The 21,335-nt window shown below is 41.1% G+C and overlaps 1 protein-coding gene across 4 annotated transcripts in view; it reads left to right on the top strand.

Annotated features, from left to right (window-relative positions):
• Nucleotides 1-21,335, top strand: part of LOC132391140 (F-BAR and double SH3 domains protein 2-like) — a 245,080-nt gene that overhangs the window by 121,068 nt on the left and 102,677 nt on the right. For all 4 annotated transcript variants that reach the window (XM_059963959.1, XM_059963958.1, XM_059963960.1 and 1 more), the window contains one exon: nt 17,121-17,254. In XM_059963959.1, the coding sequence (XP_059819942.1) occupies nt 17,121-17,254 (134 nt within the window). The remainder of the gene's footprint in view (nt 1-17,120; nt 17,255-21,335) is intronic.

Genomic DNA, 21,335 nt, shown 5'->3' with positions numbered 1-21,335 from the left:
ATCCAGGTGCAGTAAACGGGCAGCCCGCTCGCGCCGTGAGAGTCCGAAAGTCTTGAGGAGCAGGGCTTTGAATTCCGTGTACTTGCCGTCTGCCGGGGGCGACTGTACGAACTCCGCGACCTGGGCCGCTGTGTCCTGGTCGAGGGAGCTCACCACGTAGTAGTAGCGGGTGTCTTCTGAGGTGATCCGGCGAACGTGGAATTGGGCTTCGGCTTGCTGGAACCATAGGTTCGGTCACTGTGTCCAGAAACCCGGCAGTTTCAACGAAACCGCATGAACAGAGGCGGCGTCGGTCATTTCTGGTCCAAAAATCGTTTGGACTGTCGGGGTCACCAATTGTAGCGGTGTGCTACACGCAGCGCTAAAATTACGACATGGAGTCAGTAACTGCAGTCGAAGGAAAAACTTTATTCGAAATCCTCAGCCTCACTTTTAAGCCTCCCTCAACCTGCCCCCCGTGGTGCAGAGGCTCCAAAGCTCTGTGCTCGCAAACCCCCGTAGGCTATCTAATTGTGAGCCGGTTCGGATGTGCCAGGAAATGGGTCGCCACAAGTTTGCATTTTCCTTTCCTTTCCAACTAATTTGCTCCATTTAAAATCAAGGAGCCTTCTGGGTTTGTGCCAAATAACCTGATACAAATTCAATAGTGAATTTCCTAGCCTGAGAGCTAGAGTATTTGCAGATGCCTATGGTCTCCTACTGTATTCCATGTGAATTCTTTATCCCATAGTAATGTCCAGCATGATGGAAGTTGAGGACTTGGCCATGCACTTTAGAAGTATTCAACTTCTATGCCTGCACAGTTAGAGGGTGCTGGCCATTATTTCTGTCTTTTTGTCTTAGCTTTTTAAAAAAATTTCTAAATTAAACTTTCTTCAATGTTCAAAATAAGTTTATTATCAATGTGTGTATATATTATATACTAATTTGAGATTCATTTTTGCAGGTATTTCCAGGAAAAAATACAATAGAATTTTATAAAACTCTTTGCATAAGGCAGACTGTACAAATAATAAATAATTCTGAAAACATCAGTTGTTACGGATCTTTGAAAGTGAGTCTGTAGATTGTAGAATCAGTTCGAAGTAGTGATTGAAGTTAATCCACGCCAGCATTACTTAATGATTAATTTTCCTTTTGTGCACAATTCTGCATTACTGTCTTTGGGTTAATGCTTTCAGTATTCTAATAGATATTGTGACATCTTTCCAAGATTTTTTTCTTTAAATCATCTGGGAATTGGGCATTGCCTCTCTGTTGTGTAGGCTATATTTTTTTTATTGTGGATAATAGGAAATATAGAAGTCATGAGCGCTGACGGGTAAATTCAAAGGAAGAATTAGTTCCATTTATCCAGCATCTTTCTTGTCCCTTTTAAGATGTTGCTAAGCAATTTTATTTTATTTTTAGTTATTGATTTAGAGATATAGCGCGGAACAGGCCTTTCTGACCCAACAAGCTGCACTGCCCAGCAACCCACCTATTTAACACTAGCCTAATACAGGACAATTTACAAATGGCCAATAACCTGCTAACTAGTAGCTCTTTGGGCTGTGGGAGGTAACCAGAGCACCCAGAGGAAACCTATGCGGTTCACAGGGAAAACATAACTTCTTTACAGATAACACCTGAATTGGACTCCAAAATCTGGAATGCCTTGAGTTGGTATAGCATTGTGCTAGCAGCTATGCTACTATGACACCCATTTTACAGCCAATTGCCAAGCTATGCGTCAACTAACTAGATGGTATATATTGGCATATCATGCATCTTATGATTCATCTATGTATACCTGTCCCACTGTCTCTATGTATTTTCCAACTAACGTCATTGAGCTGTTAGAATCTGGTTAATAAACTCTATTTTCCCACAAAGGCAAGATACTGATGTTAAATATAACAATCCTTTCACCGCAATGATGACCAGGTATTAAACATTGAATGTTATTGGTTTGCACAGCTGGCTAGCATACATGCAGATCCACTGAACAATTCATAGTTTAATTTTTAAAACATGAACATTGTAACAATATTAATTTTTTGGAATATTTTTGTTATCTAGAAACTTTTATAATTGAGAGCTAAGCAAAAAAAAGCATGTTATAGCTGTGCTTTTGTTTATTCATTTACAAGATGTATGTAATGCAGAATTTATTGACAATTTATGATTTCTTTTAAAAGTTGTATTCTAATAGGTAGACATTCAATGGACATGATAGGTAACGGTAAAATTATTACTTCACATGTACACACTTAGTAAAATAGAATTTTTATAGAATGTACAATGTACACACTTTGTGGGAAAATTTTTCGAAGTCAGAGTGTGCGATCTAACGAGGAACCTGCAAATGCTCAAGTCAGTGGAGGAGAGAAGCATAAGGTTTAGGGTGTAAAGATCAGACTGGTCTCTTGAGAGTTATGAGATAGCCAGGAAGAAGCTTAAGATGGGACTTACATCAGCTAGAGGTAACATGAGAATTGCATGGCGAGTAGGGTTAAGGAAAACCTCAAGGCATTCTACATGTCCATGAAGACCAAGAGGATGACGAATGAGGGTAGAACCAATCATGGATATAGAGCAAATGGGCCTAGAGTCAGAGGAGAAAGGGGAGGTCTTTAATGAATGCTTTGCTTCAGTATTCACCAGTGAGAGAGCCTTGACTAATGTGAGGACAGTGCAGAACAGTCTCATGCGCTGGAATATGTTGATGTTAAGAAAGGTGGTATGCTAGAAGTTTTGAAAACACTTAGGATAGCTAAGTCCCCAGAACCAAATGGGATATACTCCAGGTTACAGGAAACGAGAGAAGAGATAGCTGTGTCTATACTTGGCAACAAGTGTCCGAAGTTCAAAGTAAAATTTTTTATCAGGGTGCATACATGTTACCACATAGAACCCTACGATTTTTTCCTGCGGGCATACTCCTCAAATCTATAGGACTGTAACTGTAAACAGGATTGATGAAAGAGCACGAGCATTGAAGGCAATAAAACAGGCCATGCAAATGTAAATTAATAACAATAAATAACAAGAGCATGAACTAACAAGACAGAGTCCTTAAAGTGAGATCTTTTGTTGTGGGAACATCTCAATAGATGAGTGTAGCTATCCTTTTCTTGTTCAAGAGCCTGATGGCTGAGGGTCAGTAACTGTTCTTGAACTTGGTGGTGTGAGTCCTGAGGGACTTGTCCCTTCTACCTGATGGCAGCAGCAATAAGAGAGCATGGCCTGTGTGGTGAGGACCTTTGATGAAGGATGCTGCTTTGCTATGACAGCATTTCATATAGATGTGCTCAATGGTTGGGAGGGCTTTACCCATGATGTAGTGGGCCGAATCCACTATCTTTTGTCATATTTTCTTCTCAAAGGCATTGGTGTTCCTATACCAAGCCATGATGCAGCCAGTCAGTACACTTTCCACTACGCATCTGTAGAAGCTTGTCAAGGTTTTCAGTGACATGTTGAATCTCCGCAGACTCTTAGGGAAGTAGAGGTGCTGTTGTGCTTTCTTTGTAATTACATTTATATGAAGCATCCAGGACAAATCCTTTGAGATGGTGACTCCCAGGAAATTAAAGTTACTGACCCTCTCCACTTCTGATCTTCCAATGAGTACTGGTTCATGAACCTTTGGTTTCCCTCTCCTGAAGTCTGCAATCAGTTCCTTTGTCTTGCTAACATTGAGTGAGAAGTTGGTGCTATGACGTCACTCAGCCAAACTTTCGATCTCCCTCCTATATGCCGATTCATCACCACCTTTGATACAACCCACTACAGTGGTGCCATCAACAAATTTGAATATTGTGTTGGAGCTGTGTTAGCCACACAGTCATAGGTGTAAAGCAAGCAGAGCAGGGGCCTAAGCACACAGCCCTCTGGTGCACGTGCTGGTGGAGATTGTGGAAGTAAGGTTTTTGCCCATCTGAACTGACTGGGGTCTGCAAGTGAGGAAATCCCGGATTCAATTGCACAAAGGAGCATTGAGGCCCATGTCTTAGAGTTTACTGATTACTTTTGAGGAGATGATGGTATTAAGTGCTGAACTGTAATAATAAAGAACATCTTGATATATGCAACTTTGCTGTCCAGATGTTCTAGGATTATGTGAAGACCCAATGAGATGGCATCACCTGTGGACCTGTTGCTTCGGTAGGCAAATTGAAGCAGGTCCAGGTCGCCACTCAGACAACTGCTGATATGTTTCAACACCAGCCTCTCAAAACACTTCATCACTGTAGATGTAAGTATAACTGGGCGATAGTCATTGAGGCAGGTTACCATGCTCTTCTTGAGCACTGGTATAATTGAAGCCTGCTTGAAGCAGATAGGTACCCCACACTGCAGAAGTGAGAGGTTGAAGATATCCCTGAACATACCAGCCAATTGGTCAACATAGCCAGGTTCTCTATACGGACCAGATGCTTTCCTTGGATTCACTTGTTTGAAGGCAGCCTGCACATCATCTTCAGATACTGAGACCAAAGGATCATCGGGAGACATAGAGGTGTACGTTGGTTTTTCTCTGTTTTTATGGTCAAAGCAAGCATAGAAAGCATTGAGCTTGTCTGGAAGCTGTACTGTTCCTCGTGTCACTAGATTTAACTTTGTAGGAGATTATGGCATTCAAACCCTGCCACACCTGTTGAGCATCCCCAGTTGATTCCAGTCTAGTCCAGAATCTCCATTTCACTCACGAGATGGGTTTCCAGAGATCATACCTGCACCTCTTGTAGTGTTCTTGATCTCTGGACTTGAAAGCTTCTGCAAATTCTGGATTTCATGGTTCATCCAGGTCTTCTGAATTGGGTAAACCCTGAATGATTTTGTGGGGACACCCTCATCTACAGCTGTTTTAATAAAGTCTGTTGCAACCCTAGTGTAGTCATTCAAATCCTCAGATGAGTGCTTGAACATAGCTCAGTCCACTGACTCAAGGCTCTGTTTGTGGCAAATATTATTCCTTTGTTCAGATAACAGGAATAACCCTGGGAATTGTAGACCAGTCAGTGATGAGCAAACTACTGGAGAGGATTCTTAGAGACAGGGTTTACAAGCATTTAGAGAAGTGTAGTCTGATTGGAAATAGTCAGCATGACTTTGTGAGAAGCTGGTCGTGTTTCAGAACCCTGATTGAATTATTTGGGGAAGTAACAAAACAAATTGGTAAGGGTAGAGTGACAGAGGTGATGTAATGGATTTTAATAAGTCTTCCAACCATGAAATGAAATATCTTTATTGTCATTGCATAGTACAATTTGTCACGCACCAATACAGCGAAAATAAGTTTGCCACTCTTGTACTGAATGCTATAAAGCAACAAATAAAATAAATAAACAATAGATAAAATTATCTATTATAATATTATAATTAGACAATAGACAATAGGTGCAGAAGTAGACCATTCGGCCCCTCGAGTCTGCACCGCCATTCTGAGATCATGGCTGATCATTCACTATCAATACCCAGACCCTGCCTTGTCCCCATATCCCTTGATTCCCCTATCCATCAGATATCTATCTAGCTCCTTCTTGAAAGCATCCAGAGAATTGGCCTCCACCGTCTTCCGAGGCAGTGCATTCCACACCTCCACAACTCTCTGGGAGAAGAAGCTCTTCCTCAACTCTGTTTTAAATAACTGAACTCTTATTCTCAATCCATGCCCTCTGGTACTGGACTGTCCCAACATCTGGAACATATTTCCTGCCTCAATCCTATCAAATCCTTTAATTATCTTAAACGTTTCAATCAGATCCCCTCTCAATCTCCTCAATTCCAGCGTGTACAAGCCCAATCTCTCCAATCTCTCTGCGTAAGACAGCCCTGCCATCCCAGGAATCAACCTAGTGAATCTACGCTGCACTTCCTCAATTGCCAGAATGTCCTTCCTTAAACCTGGAGACCAAAACTGTACACAATATTCCAGGTGTGGTCTCACCAGGGCCCTGTACAAATGCAAAAGGACATCCTTGCTCTTGTACTCAATTCCCCTTGTAATAAAGGCCAACATTCCATTTGCCCTCTTCACTGCCTGTTGCACTTGCTCATTCACCTTCATTGACTGGTGAACTAGGACTCCTAGGTCTCTTTGCATTTCTCCCTTACCTAACTCTACACCATTCAGACAATACTCTGCCCTCTTGTTCCTGCTTCCAAAGTGGATAACTTCACATTTATTCACATTGAATGACATCTGTCAAGTATCTGCCCACTCACCCAGCCTATCCAAGTCTCCCTGTATTCTCCTAACGTCCTCTTCGCATGTCACACTGCCACCCAGTTTAGTATCGTCAGCAAACTTGCTGATATAGTTTTCAATGCCCTCATCTAAATCGTTGACATAAATCGTAAAGAGCTGTGGTCCCAATACAGAGCCCTGTGGTACCCCACTAGTCACCTCCAGCCAGTCCGAGAAACACCCATTCACTGCTACCCTTTGCTTTCTATCTGCCAACCAGTTTTCTATCCATGTTGAAACCCTGCCCCCAATGCCATGAGCTCTGATTTTACTCACCAATCTCCTATGTGGCACCTTATCGAATGCCTTCTGAAAATCTAGGTACACAACATCCACTGGCTTACCCTCGTCTAACATCCTTGTTACACCCTCAAAAAACTCCAACAGATTAGTCAAGCATGATTTGCCCTTGGTAAATCCATGCTGGCTCGGCCTAATCCTATTTCTGCCATCAAGATGTGCCACTATTTCATCCTTAATAATGGACTCAAGCATCTTCCCCATGACTGACGTTAGGCTAACAGGGCGATAGTTCTCCGTTTTCTCCTTCCCTCCCTTCTTGAAAAGTGGGATAACATTAGCCACTCTCCAATCTGCAGGAACTGATCCTGAATTTAAGGAACATTGGAAAATGATTACCAATGCATCCGCAATTTCCTGAGCCACCTCTTTTAGAACCCTCGGATGCAGACCATCTGGACCCGGGGATTTATTAGCCTTCAGTCCTACCAGTCTACTCATCACAGTTTCTTTCCTAATGTCAATCTGTCTCAATTCCTCTGATATCTTATGTCCCTGGCCCATCCATACATCTGAGAGATTGCTTGTGTCCTCTTATTATCTATATAATTATAAAATTATCTGGGTTTAGTGTCCTGGCGAATCATATAACTAGGGCTGCAGAGAGGTCTTTAAACTAACTAGTGGGGGGGGGGGAAGGATTCTAGAGAGCAAATAATTAAAAAGACAATGGAGAAGGTAATGGATGTAGGTAAAAGTGAAGGAATAAAAAGACAGTGTGTCAGGAGGGGAAAGAATGTACGGAAATAAGCGTAAAGTTGTACAAAAGGAAAAGGTAGGAAATAAGTGTCAAACATATTTGAAAGTCCATTATTTGAATGCACGTAGTATTAGGAATACAGTACAAATAATTACGTATGGTTATGATATTGTGGCAATTACGGAAACATGGCTGCAGGGTGACCAGGACTGGGAATTAAATATACAAGGGTATTCGACAATTAGGAGAGACAGGCAAGAAGGAAAAGGAGGTGGGGTGGCTATGTTAATAGAGCAAGAAATCACTGCAATAAAGCGAAATGATATTGGCTCAAAGGCTCAGGATAACGAAACAATTTGGGTAGAAATAAGAAATAGTAAAGGGAAAAAAGCAGTGGTGGGAGTAGTCTATAGGCCTCCAAACAGCAGTAACTCGGTTGGAGCATAAATCAGGAAATAGTTGGGGCTTGTAATAAGGGAACAGCTATAATTATGGGGGATTTGAACTTCCATATTGACTGGACTAATCAAGTCGGACACGGCAGCCTTGAAGAAGAGTTTATTGAGTGTATTCGGGATGGGTTCCTTGAACAATACGTTACTGAGCCGACAAGGGGGCAAGCAGTCTTAGATCTGGTCCTGTGTAATGAGACAGGACTAATAAAAAAATGTCCTAGTAAAGGATCCCCTTGGAATGAGTGACCATAACATGGTCGAATTCCATATTCAGTTAGAGGATGAGAGGGTTGGATCTCAAACAAGCGTACTGAGCTTAAATAAAGGAGACTATGATGGTATGAGAGCGGAATTGCTTAAGATGGATTGGGAAAATAGATTAAAGGGTAGATCGGTACTTGATCAGTGGTGTATATTTAAGGAGTTATTTTACAACTATCAAGAGAAATGTATTCCACTGAAGAAAAAAGGGTGTAAAAGAAAAAATAGTTATCCGTGGCTGAGTAAAATAAAGTAAAGTATACGACTAAAAAGAAGGCTATATAAGGTACCTAGATCTAGTGGGAAGATTGAAGATCGAGAAGCTTTTAAAGATCAGCAGCAAATAACAAAAAGATTGATTAAGAAGGGGAAGATAGATTATGAAAGTAAATTGGCGAACAACATAAAAGCAGATAGTAAGAGTTTTTATAGTTACATAAAAAGAAAAAAGGGTGGCAAAAGTAAATGTTGGTCCGCTAGAAGATGAGACCGGAAAATTAATGGTAGGGGACATGGAGATGGCGGAAACGCTGAACAAATATTTTGTATCAGTTTTTCCAGTAGAGGACACTCAAAATATCCCAACACTGGATAAACGGGGCTGTAGGGGGAGAGAAGCTAACTACGATTCAAATCACCAAGGAAATGGTACTTGATAAATTAATGGGACTGAAGTTGGATAAATCCCTTGGACCGGATGGCTTGCATCCTAGGGTCTTAAGGGAAGTGGCGGTCGGGATTGTGGATGCATTAGTGATAATTTTTCAAAACTCGCTGGACTCGGCAATGGTCCCGGCAGATTGGAAAAATGCTAATGTAACTCCCTTATTTAAAAAGGGCAATAGACAGAAGGCTGGGAATTATAGGCCAGTTAGCCTAACGTCTGTGGTTGGCAAAATGTTGGAATATATAATTAAGGAAACAGTAACAGGGCATTTGGATAAACATAGCTTAATAGGACAAAGTCAGCATGGCTTTACATAAGGGAAGTCATGTTTGACAAATTTGTTGGAGTTCTTTGAGGACATAACATATAGGGTAGATAAAGGGGAACCAGTGGATGTGGTGTATTTGGACTTCCAAAAGGCATTTGACAAGGTGCCACACCAAAGATTATTACTTAAAGTAAAAAATCATGGGATTGGGGATAATATTCTGGCATGGGTGGAGGATTGGCTTTCTAACAGAAAACAGAGTTGGGATAAATGGTTTATTCTCAGACTGGCAGTTGGTGACTAGTGGTGTTCCGCAGGGGTCGGTGTTGGGACCTCAATTCTTTATCATCTATATTAATGATTTGGAGAAAGGGACTAAGTGCAACGTATCGAAGTTTGCTGATAACACAAAGATGGGAGGGAGTGTAATGAGTGTGGAGGACATTGAAACCCTGCAGGGGGACATAGATAGGCTGAGTGATTGGGCAGACATTTGGCAGATGAAATATAATACTGACAAGTGTGAGGTCTTGCACTTTGGCAGGAAAAATAATAGAACAAGTTATTATCTAAATGGAGAGAAACTGGAAAGTGCTTCTGTGCAAAGGGATCTGGGGGTCCTGGTGCAGGAAACACAAAAAGTTAGTATGCAAGTGCAGCAGGTGGTCAAGAAGGCCAATGGAATGCTGGCTTTTATTGCTAGGGGGATGGAGTATAAGAACAGGGAGGTCTTACTGCAGTTGTACCGGGTATTGGTGAGACCACACCTGGAGTACTGCGTGCAGTTCTGGTGTCCATATTTAAGAAAGGACATGCTGGCTTTCGAGGCAGTGCAGAGAAGGTTCACTAGGTTAATTCCGGGGATGGGTGGGTTGATGTATGATGAGAGGTTGAGTAGATTGGGACTCTACTCATTGGAGTTCCGAAGAATGAGAGGCGATCTTATTGAAGCATATAAGATTGTGAAGGGGCTTGATCGGGTGGATGCGGGGAGAATGTTCCCAATGATGGTTGAAACTCGGACTAGGGGGCATAATCTTAAAATAAGTGGATGCCGTTCCAGGACTGAGATGAGGAGAAATTTCTTCACTCAGAGGGTAGTGGGGCTGTGGAATTTACTGCCCCAGAGAGCTGTGGAAGCTACTACACTTTTATGTTTAAATTTAGAAAAAATTAGAAGTGGTACTTTTGAGACTTCTATTAAATTTGAAAAGTTATGGAGACCATTTATTCAACATTTTCATATGATGTAATATGACCCTGTGCCAAGTTCATTTGATTTCCCAGCTTTTAGCTTATGTATTTTGAGAGGACCGGAAGTGACGGCATTGATGAATACTTATTTTTGTGAGATATTATAAACAGCCCGTTTTTTTTTTGTTTTTTTTCCTTCTCTTTTGTTTTTTTTCTTTTATATTACTTATTAGTTATAGTTATTAGATTAGATTAGCTAGTTCTGCATTATATAAATTTTTTTTGTTTTTTTTTCTTTCTTTTTTCTGTTTTTTTTATATTATACATTATGAAATATTTATATTTACTATGTCCATACATATATCTTATGGCTTATGTCTTGGTAAACTCATTTATATTGTAACTATTATGTATGTTTTTTTTTCATATGTAATGGAATGTGTATGTTGGTAATTTCTTTATCAATATATCATCTGTATTCTGTCCATATTACAATATTAATAAAAAGATTTAGAAAGGAAGCTACTACACTCAATAAATTCGAAACAGAGATAGACATTTTCCTGGATAAAAATGGCATTAGGGGATACGGTGAGCGAGCAGGTAAGTGGACATGAGGCTAGGTTTAGATCAGCCATGTGATCTCCTGGACCAGTTTTCGATAGCCTTGATGGGTCGGAGAAGAATTTTCCAGATTTTTTTCTCCTCAATAGGCAAATCGTTTTTTTTTCCCCGGGTGATCACATGGGTTTGGGTGGGATGAATAATAAAATAAAATGGGCGGCATGGTGCCCTGTTGGTTGGCACTGTTGCCTTGTGGGATTCGATGAAAACTAGAGTTAAGATTGAATCAGCCATGATCTTGTTGAATAGCGGAGCAGGCTTGAGGGGCGGATTGGCCTACTCCTGCTCCTGTCTCTTATGTTCTTATGTTAAATCAAGTAACCAGCCAGTACAAGCAATGTCCAGCAGTACAAAAGTGCAACTCAGATGCATGACAACCATAAAACTGGTATTAAAAGTAGCAATATAACAAATTTATGGATGATGCATGATCAATTGGTTCAGAGCAATTATAGCTCTGGGGAAAAAGCTATTTTTCAGTCTGGAAGTGCGGGCATAGAAAATCTTAACATCTGCCAGATGGAAGAAGTTCAAACAGATGATTGCATGGGTGTGTATTGTCCTTACAGTTGCTTGTAGCTTTCCTTAGGCAGCATAAGCTGTAGGTGTCCACCAGGCCTGGGAGCTGTGTCCCGATGATCTTGTGCACTAGAGATTACCCGCTGAAGTGCTTTCCTATCAGCTGCTGTACAACTGAGATACCACACAGATACAGTATGTTAAGGTGCTCTTTATGGTGCAGCTGTAAAAGGTCACCAGCATCTGTTCAGGTAGACCAGCTTTCTTCAGCATCCTGAGAAAAAACAAGCGTTGCTGTGCTTTCTTAACTATTGTTGTGATGTTAGTGGACCATGTGAGGTCGTCTCAGATGTGTATTCCCAGAAACCTGAAACTGGGCACTCTCTCCACTGTCTCCGTTAATGTAGACTGGAGCGTATTCGTCATCCATGACTTTCCAAAGTTGATAATTAGCTCCTTAGTCTTTGCTGTATTAAGAGAAAGGTTGTTCTCTGAGCACCAGCTCACTAAGTTCTGTACTTCCACCCTGTTCGCTGGTTCGTCTCTGTTGGAGATCAACTCGATCACTGTCATGTCGTCTGCGAATTCTACGATGGTATTGGTGTCAAATGCAGGTATACAGTTGTAAATGAAGAGGGAGTAGAGTATGGGACTCAGTACACAACCTTGTGGTGTACCAGTGTTCAGGATAGTAGTGGAGGACAGGTGAGGGCCCAGTCTCACTGCCTGTGAACGTTCTGACAAGAAATTCAGGACCCAGTTGCAGAGTGATGAGCTGAGGCCTAGCTGGTGGAGTTTGGAGATGAGCTTGCTGGGAATGACAGTATTAAAAGCAGAGCTATAATCAACAAACATCCTCACATATGTGCCCTTTCCATCCAGATGTGTCAGGGTAGTGTGAAGAGCTAATGAGATGGCATCCTCTGCGGACCTGTTTGCTTTATAGGCAGCATCCGTGAGAAAAGAGTAGCCAAGGTTTCGGGCCAAGACCCTTCATCAGGAATGCACATCTTTCCCTTCCTACCCCTCTCAGCTTTAAGGGGATCGTTTCCTCCGTGACTACCTGGTCCACACGTCCCTCCCCACAGTACTCCCACCTGGCACTTATCCGTGCAAGCGCAAATGCTACACCTGTCCCCACACCTCCCCCCCCCCCCTTACCATGATTCCGGCAACACTTCACCTGCGAGTCTGCTGGTGTCGTCTATTGCATCTGGTGCTCTCAGTGTGGCCTCCTTTACATCGGCGAGACCTGACACAGATTGGGGGACTGCTTCGTCAAGCACCTACGCTCCGTCTGTCACAATAGACAGGACCTCCCAGTTGCCACCCACTTCAACTCTGCCCCTCATTCCCATCCAGATATGTCCATACTTGGCCTCCTTTACTGCCATGATGAGGCCAAACTCAGGTTGGAGGAGCAACACCTCATCTACCGTCTGGGTAGCCTCCAGCCTGGTGGTATGAACATTGAATTCTCGAATTTCCAGTAATTCCTTCCCCCTCCCTCTATTCCAGGTCCCTCTCTGCCTCTCTCCCCTTTCAACTTTCTGCTTCTTTATCTCTACAGTTCTTTCATGCTTATCCCCTCCCCCTCCCCCCTTTATCTTTCCTCTGATTGGTTTTCCACCTGGCGCCTCTAGGCCCTACCCCCTCCCCTATCTCTATTACTGGGCCTTCGGCCCTCTCTAACCCCCCCCCCCCCCCATTCCTGATGAAGGGTCTCGGTCCGAAACATTGGCTACTCTTTTTACTCTTTTCTCACGGATGCTGCCTGGCCTGCTGAGTTCTTCCAGCGTTGTGTACGTATTCTTTGATCCACAGCATCTGCAGTTGTATTTTTGTGCTTTATAGGCAAACTGGTATGAGTCCAGTGTAGCAGGGACAGTGACTTTGATGTGGAAGAGGACCAATCTCTCAAAGCACTTCATTATTATTGGTGTGAGGGCAACCGGACAATAGTCATTTCAAATTGTTGATGTTTGTTTTCTTTGGGACAGGCACTATGATGGCTGACTTCAGGCACTTGGGGGACCATTTCCTGAGATAGAGACAGATTAAAAATTCTCATAAATACTCATAAATACATCAGCCAATTGTTCAGCATAGTTTTTAAGTACCCATCCTGGAATTCCGTCTGGGCCTGCAGCTTTTCGTGGATTGACCCTCTGCAGCGTGCTCTGTACATCATGTGTACTCAGTGTAAGAACCTGCTCGTCTTCTATGGCTGGGATTCTTGCACTCCTCACATTGTTGTTAATTTCAAACCGGCCAAAGAAGGTGTTGAGTTCATTGGCCAGTGTGATATCACTGTGGGGGCAGACAGGGTTACTCTTCTGGTCAGTGATGCCTTGCCACATGCTCCGATTGTTAGCACTATTAAAGAGGTCCTCTGTCCGTTGCCTGTGGATGCCTTTGGCCTTTTTTTATGCCTTTTTTCAGGTTTGACCTAGCAACACTATAGGCTGAGGCATCACCAGATTTAAAAGCATTATTGCGTGCTTTTAAAAGATTTTGTACCTCTTTATTCATCCACGGTTTCTGGTTTTGGAATATCTTTATTTTCTTGTCTACTGTTACACTGTCCACACAACTGTTGATGTAGAAAAGCACAGTGGATGTGTACTCCTCCAAGTTCATCTCTGTGCCGTGTGTAGCCTGTTGTGCAAACAGGTCCCAGTGGGTGCGACCAAAGCAATCTTGGAGTTGTAAAGAGACATCTTCTGGCCATATTTTGACTGCTTTTATTGCAGGTTTAGTTTTGCGGATAAGTGGTCTGTATGCTGACATCAAAAACAGTGAAAGATGATCAGATTGTCCCGGGGTGGGCTGGGGGAGGCTCTGTATGAGCCTTTGACATTTGTGTACACATGATCCAGGGTGTTTAATCCCTTAGTAGGACACTGCACATGCTGATAGAATTTATGGAACGCAGATCGTAGGTTGACCTGGTTAAAATCCCCTGCAACAATAAAGGCACTGTCAGAGTGAGCATCCTGCTGTTTGCTGATGGCCAAGTATAGCTGTACATTAGCTTGTTGGGGGGTGGGGGGGTGTATACAGCCGTGATCATAACAATGGAAATCTCCCGAGGCAGATAAAACGGCCTACATTGGAGCAGTAAATACTCCAGGTCAGGAGAACAGTAACTCTCTACTGCAGTGTGGTTAGTGCACCAGTCATTGTTGATATAGATACAGAGCCCGCTACCCCTGCTCTTACTGGAGTCCTTTGTTTGGTCTGCTGCATGTTCCCCATGGTAAGGTCATTCAGAAATTTAGGGGGCATGGAGTACAGGGAAACTAGACTACATTGATTCAAAATTGGATGAGGTTGGGGAAGAATTGGTTAGTATGAAGGTTGGTGATGTTGTGGAATGTGTACAAGATTGTTGTTGGTGAACAACGAAACATTGATAGAAAGCAGAACTGGTCTGAGAAGTGGCAAATGGAATTCAATCCAAAAAAGTGTTGTGATACGCTTTGGAATGGCGAACTTAAAGGCTGAGTGCAAAGTTAACAGCAGGATTGTGAGCAATGTGGAGGAACAGAGGGATTTTTAGAGTCTATGTCCATAGATACCTCAGAGCTGACACACAAGTTGATAAGGTGGTTAAAAAGGTGTATAGTGCATTAGCTGGGGAATGGGGATTGAGCTCAAGAGCCACAAGGAAATGTTGCAGCTCTATAAAATTTTGGATAGACCACGCTTGGAATATTGGGTTCAGTTCTGATTACCTTATTATAGGAAGGATGTGGAAGCTTTAGAGAAGGTGCAGAGGAGGTTCATTAAGATACTGCCTGAATTAGAGAGCACGTATTAGGAAAAGTTCAGTGAGCTAGGGCTTTCTCTTTGGAACAAAGGAGGTTAAAAGGTAACTTGATGGAGGTGTATAAGATTAGAGACAACTTTAATGTGATTGAAGGAAAATATAGGGGATGTCATAGGTACAGTATATTGTTTACGCAGAGCAATGGGTACTGCATGAGGGAAGAAGCTGTTGCACACACTAATAGTCCTTGCCCTAATGCTATGGTACTTCCTGCCTGATGGTGGTGGGGTGGGGGGAAAGTGGGCAAAGAGATTATGGGATGTATGGGAGGGAGCCTTGACAACGCTAATAGCTTTGTGTATGCAGTGCTCCTGATCAATACCCCATATAGATGGGCTATTGAGAGACCCTGATAATCATCTCAGCAGTCCTCAAAATCCTTTGTAGGGTCTTGCGGTCAGACGCCTTGCAATTCCCATATCGGGTGGTAATACAGCTGGTCTGGTCACTCTCAGTAAGTGGAGACACTGCTGTGCTTTCTTGACTAAAGAGTTGGTGTTGAGGAACCAGATAAGATTGTCCATAATGTGCACTCTCAGGTATTTGGTGCTTCTAGCTCTCTCCACTGAGGTGCCAGGTAGTGAGCACCAATAACCTGCACCTTCTGAAGCCGCAGTCATCTCTTCAGTCTCGTCCAGGTGAGACTCAAGTTATTGGATTTGCCCTTTTTGTGGACAGAACCTATTGGGGCAGTTTTCCATACCAGAAAGTCAAAAAGCTGCTTATCTTAGAAATCTGATGCAAAAACAAAAATGTGTTAGAAATCCTCTGTAGATCAGCAGCATTTATGGAAAGTGAAATGATTAATGTTGAAAGCCTAGGCCTGGACCTGATGCATTAAATATTTCTCTTTCCACAGATGTTCAATGACCTGCTGAGTGTTACCATCATTTTCTGTTTTTATTTCAGTTTTATTTCAGAAAATAAATGTCAATATGCTGACATTATATGTACTTTGAAAATAAATTTATTTTGAGCTTTTAACATCCATATTATGAAGTGGATGCCACTTCTTTAATAGTACTAGAACAGTTTGACTGATAGCATGGTTAGTTCTGGAATGTACACCTTCAGTGCTGCAATTGGAATAGCATCTTGTGTCTTAGAATTTTTTGTAGGTAATGCTCTCAGCCATTTACGGAAATCATGTGGAATAAACTTAATTGCCTGAGTGCTGTCGTTTGTGATGCAGGGGATTTCAGGAAGAAGCACAGCTAAGTAGCCTGTCTGGAATTGTAGCTGACCATGATTGTAAATGACTTACTGCCCTCATTGTGAAAGTTGCTATCACTGAGAGAGGGAGCTTTCTTGAGCCTTCCCTTAAACAGTTTATGGTTAATTATCTGTTACAGCTACTACTCACTTCAAATATTTGGGTTAAGAATTTTGATCTTATTGTTTGGTTATGGGATGGCAGCTTGCATTTTAAATAGTAAAAACAGCGTTCACATTGCCCTGTGTTTTGCAGATTAACCAGGCTAACATTTTAGGAAGAACTGAAAATGAATAAGTTCTTGTCCATTATACTTTTGTTACTTTATCTAAAATAATGGAACTCATTAGACAGTGTTCTGAATTGAGAAATATTAGTTGTACCCTGGAAAATAATTTTCAACAAACATAAACATTATTTCCTGAAGTACTATATTGAGTGATAGGATAATGCACATAACATTTTGAGTTATTGTAAAATATGAAATAAATTAAGTGAATAGGACACTTAAATTATATTGCTGTTTTAACAAAGGATCCATTGTTTCAGTATTGGAGGGCTTTTTTCCCCTCTTTTGAGTAGGCTTGAAGTACTGAGTTGCCCACATATTTGAATTCCACATATAGAAGTGGTAGAATATTTAGAGTGCCCTTTGCCTATTCTTTCAAGTGTACATGCTCCACAAATTACAATGTAATGCTTAATATAAGAATGTTCTAGTTCTGTCACAGTTGTATCCTTATTTTGTGATATGTAAAGTAGTAGTCATAATTATCAGTTACTGTTAACAAAGAAAACCCTTCTGTTCACATTCTGCTGCATCTAATTCTCAGTATTATCTTGTTTCTGTAGTCCATTGATCAGCTGACAAAAATTCAGGCTGAATTCCAGGAGACTGTGAAGGATCTGGCGAAGTCTAAAAAGAAGTATTTTGAGTTGGAACAGATGGCTCATGCAGCGCGAGAGAAAGCAGATTTAGAGGCCAAGTGCGTTTCGATTTTCTTTATGATATGAATAGGTATTCTTTGCTGTACAAGAATATAATGTGCAAACCTTTTAATTTGTTTCTTGTACTTTTGTGTGTTGCATGAGAACTAAATCATTGAAACATGCTGCCCTGTATGTACACTTATACTGCCTCACAATGACTATACAAACATTTCATTGGAAAATTGATGATCTGTAACTAATTCTGTTGGGAAGTTTGCTGAAATATAAACACTTGCAGAATCAGCAATATGCTCCATCTAGTAATGGTGTTTTTGTACACCAGCTTCTCTCATAGTGCTTTATCTGAATATGGAAATACAATCACGACAAAACTCGGTCATTAAAAGTTATCAGGCTTGATTGTAGTTTGCTGTAGTCAGAGAAGCAATATATCACAAAAAGTGAAGTCCAAAAAGCAAATGTTATCTATTATTCAGTTTTGAATTTGCACATTTACCTTGTGCATTTCAACTGATTCTGAAAGTGGAGTTTGTACAAAACCAAAATGGTTAATGCACTTCTTCATGGAAAAATTTTGCTGAAAGCTGACATTATTTGTAAGTTCTATCAATCAAATATGTAATTAAATTTGAGTAACAAATTTGTGGCAAAATGTAATCAGAGACTCAAAATATAACTAGCAGATCTGAGGAAAAATGGTAAACTAATTCACTACTCATGTTATCTTTATGTATTTCCCCATAAAAATATTTTTATAAAAAGGTTTCTGTATTCATACAAAGATAATAACCTGATAGTCTGCAGGTACTCAAGTACAATTATGATATAATTTCCTCAAAAACTATCAATCTGAACTTCACAGGCTATCTTGGTATTTGAAAAATGTATCTGATACTCCACCTCAAGTTTTTTCTAAACCTTTAGATTAAATAGATTTAGTAAGTAAGATAAGGTAGAGAGGTCTAGAATATTAGAGCTGAGTAGATCGGGGAAGTTGATCATCAGTCACTGCAATCTACTGAAGTAAGGCTGCATATAATATTTTTACTTTATTACATAATTCATGGAACATGAAAGAGTACATTACAGGAAGAAGCCAATGATGTCTGTGCCAACCATGATGCCAATTGAAACTAATCCCATCTGCCTGCTCATTGTCTATATCCCCCTATTGTCTACCCATTTATGTACCTGTCTAAATGCCTCTTAAATACCTGCCTCATAAATATTCTTTAAGCTTTCCTCCTCATTTTAAGCCTGTGGACGGGAAAGATTCTCTAACTATTTACCCTATTTATGTCTCTCATAATATTATATAATTTTGCTAGGTAGCTCCTCAGCCTGTGACACTCCAAAGAAAACAGTCTAAATTTTTCCAACCTCTCCTTGAGCTAATACTCTAATTCAAGCATCATCCCAGTGAACCTCTTCTGTACCCCCTCCAAAGCCACCATATCCTTTTGTAATGCAGTGACCAGAACTGCATGCAGTATTCCAAATTTAGCCTAACAAACATGACTTCCTAACTATCATCTGCATAATTACCAATCAGCCCACTTGCATTTTCAAAAAAAAATCATAATATCACATACAACAGGGGTCTAGTACTGGTCATCTCCAGTTAAAATAACCTTCCTTCTCTAGTTCCTTCTATCTTCTAGGGCTAAGCCACACTGTTTCTGGCGGCTGCTGGTCATTACGGTGAAGTAAACTTACTTGTAATGTTACAACAATCTCCATAATAATTAAATGCTTCATTGTAAAATAGAAAATGAAAACAAAACTAAACGATTTGAGGAACTCTATAGAATTTTATCCATGGCCTGAATAGTTGTTGCAGTTTTACATGTGCCTTAAGGAAAGATGAATTATTGTTATTAATATTTGGAGGTGAGATTTTATCTCAGTTAGTAAAGATTGACAGTCTGTTGAAATATTAACAGAAGAGATTCTGCAGATGCTGGAAATCCAGAATAACAGATACAAAATGCTGGAGGAACTCAACAGGTCAGGCAGCATCTATGACAAGAAATAGACAGTAGACGTTTCAGGTTGAGACCCTTTATTGGGATGGGAAGAAGCCAGAATAAGAAGTTCAGGGGAGGTGAAGGAGTACAAGCTAGAAGGTGATTGGTGAAGCCAGGTGCATGGGGGAGGAGGAAATGAAGTGAGTAACTGGGAGGTAATAGGTGGGAAGACTGAGGAAGGAATCTGACAGGAGAGTGGACCGTGGGAGAAAGGGAAGGAGGAGGGGCACCAGAGGAAAGTGATAGGCATGTGAGAAGGTAAGAATGGGAGAAGAGGGAATGTGGAGGGAAGAATTACCAGAAGTTACTCCTCCAACCTGAGAGTGGCCTCATCACGGCAGTAGAGGAAGCCATGAACTAACATGTCAGAATAGGACTGGGGACTGGATTTAAAATTCTTGGCCACTGGGAAATAAATCAAATTGTTTAATTTCATTGAAACCATACATGGATACAGGCAAAGGAGACAGCATTCCTCTGGGGCCAGGGTGCAAGTTGTACATGTGCATTTAAAATATTCGATAGAGAGGGAACAAGACTTGCAAGAAAACACATTTTTAGTCCATGACCCTGAGTGACCAACCTCCCAAATTGATGGAGCCAGCAGTCCAGCCTATAATTCCTCCAATTCAATTCTGGAGGGCTGCACCGATGGGAGAGGCTATCCCCAACCGAGTATAAACACCATGCTACACTGTCTCTGGCGTCTCCTCTTCTGGATTGTAGCAGCAGAAAAGCCCTTCTCTGAACTGCCAGCTGGCTGCAATGACACCCTGGCTGGCTACTCCAAATAACAAGCAGCTCACTGATGCAGTAGACCTGCTGTATTTGTAGTTATAGGAGTTTAATGTAGTCTAATATTAAATTTTTTAAAAACACATTTGGTTAGCCCTCGAGAGACCACTGCGTCCACATGTGCTGCTATCTTACCACACAGGCAATCCTGTTTGTTGCAGATGAAACAAAGGTGCTTGACAAAGTGGTCCCCCAATCTACATTGCTCCATCTGCAACAGGCTGTCACGATGAGGCCCTTCTCAGGTTGGAGGAACATCAACTCGTGTTCCCACTGAACAGCCTCCAACTTGATGGCATGAACATTGATTTCTCTGACTTCCTATAATTTCTCCCCCTCCCCCTTCCCTCTTCTTCCATTCCCCACTCTGGCTCCCCTGAGTTCCTCTAGCATCTGTATTGAGATATTAATATAGCTTTCAATGCTGAATGAGTGCATTATCTCCAGAACATGTACTTTGAGTAAGGGAGTGATTTCATTTTATTTATTTATTTGCTTAATTTAATAAAGCAATTAGGTTTTCCTAACCTTGGTATTTTCCATTTTCAGTGATAAACAGATGATCTGCTTGATAATTAGGTAATCAGCTGAAACTAGGGATCTGAAAGGCACATGTTTTCGAGCAAAGTGCAGCATTTAGCTCAGAATTGATGGAATGTAGACACTGGACAACAGTGCAGCTTTAAAGATTAAATAGAGTGAATTAATTACATTAAAATTAAGTGTGTTACAGACGTAGTAAATGATCATGGCTATCATAACTGCAGTAATTGTATGTAGCTTTGAACTCTGGCTCAGGGTTGGCAAGCTCATACCTGAGATTAACACTGAAATGTATCAATTTGACAGAAACTTTATTTCAGGCCAATTTTTGGGATTGGTTTTTACTGGAGTGTTGTGGCTTGGTCTCGTGTCTGGGATAGATTACAATAGAATCTGGTACAATTGCCTATTCCTGAGAACTGGAGAGCATGAGCCGATCAAAAGGATTTTTATAGGATTACTGAGAGCTCTTTCTGCATGCACTGAGGAATATTTTTAACTAAGAAAAAAGGCTATTTTTTTTCATCATGAGGTACAAATTATCATGATTTTGCATATAATGTGCATTAAGAAACACGTAGGGAAAAAAGGATCATTGAATCTGTCTTTTGGATTTGACTCTTTCAGGCTACAGCCTCATTACCTTCTGCTCATTGCTTAATCAGCAACTATAAATTACCCATAACATAGCCATCACCATTTTGCATGTGAATTTAAGCATGAAGCTTCACACTCATTCTTGCCAATTTGT

The sequence above is a fragment of the Hypanus sabinus genome, chromosome 3 (assembly GCF_030144855.1).
Source record: "Hypanus sabinus isolate sHypSab1 chromosome 3, sHypSab1.hap1, whole genome shotgun sequence".
Taxonomy (NCBI): Eukaryota; Metazoa; Chordata; class Chondrichthyes; order Myliobatiformes; family Dasyatidae; genus Hypanus; species Hypanus sabinus.
This window is presented reverse-complemented; position numbering and strand designations above follow the sequence as displayed.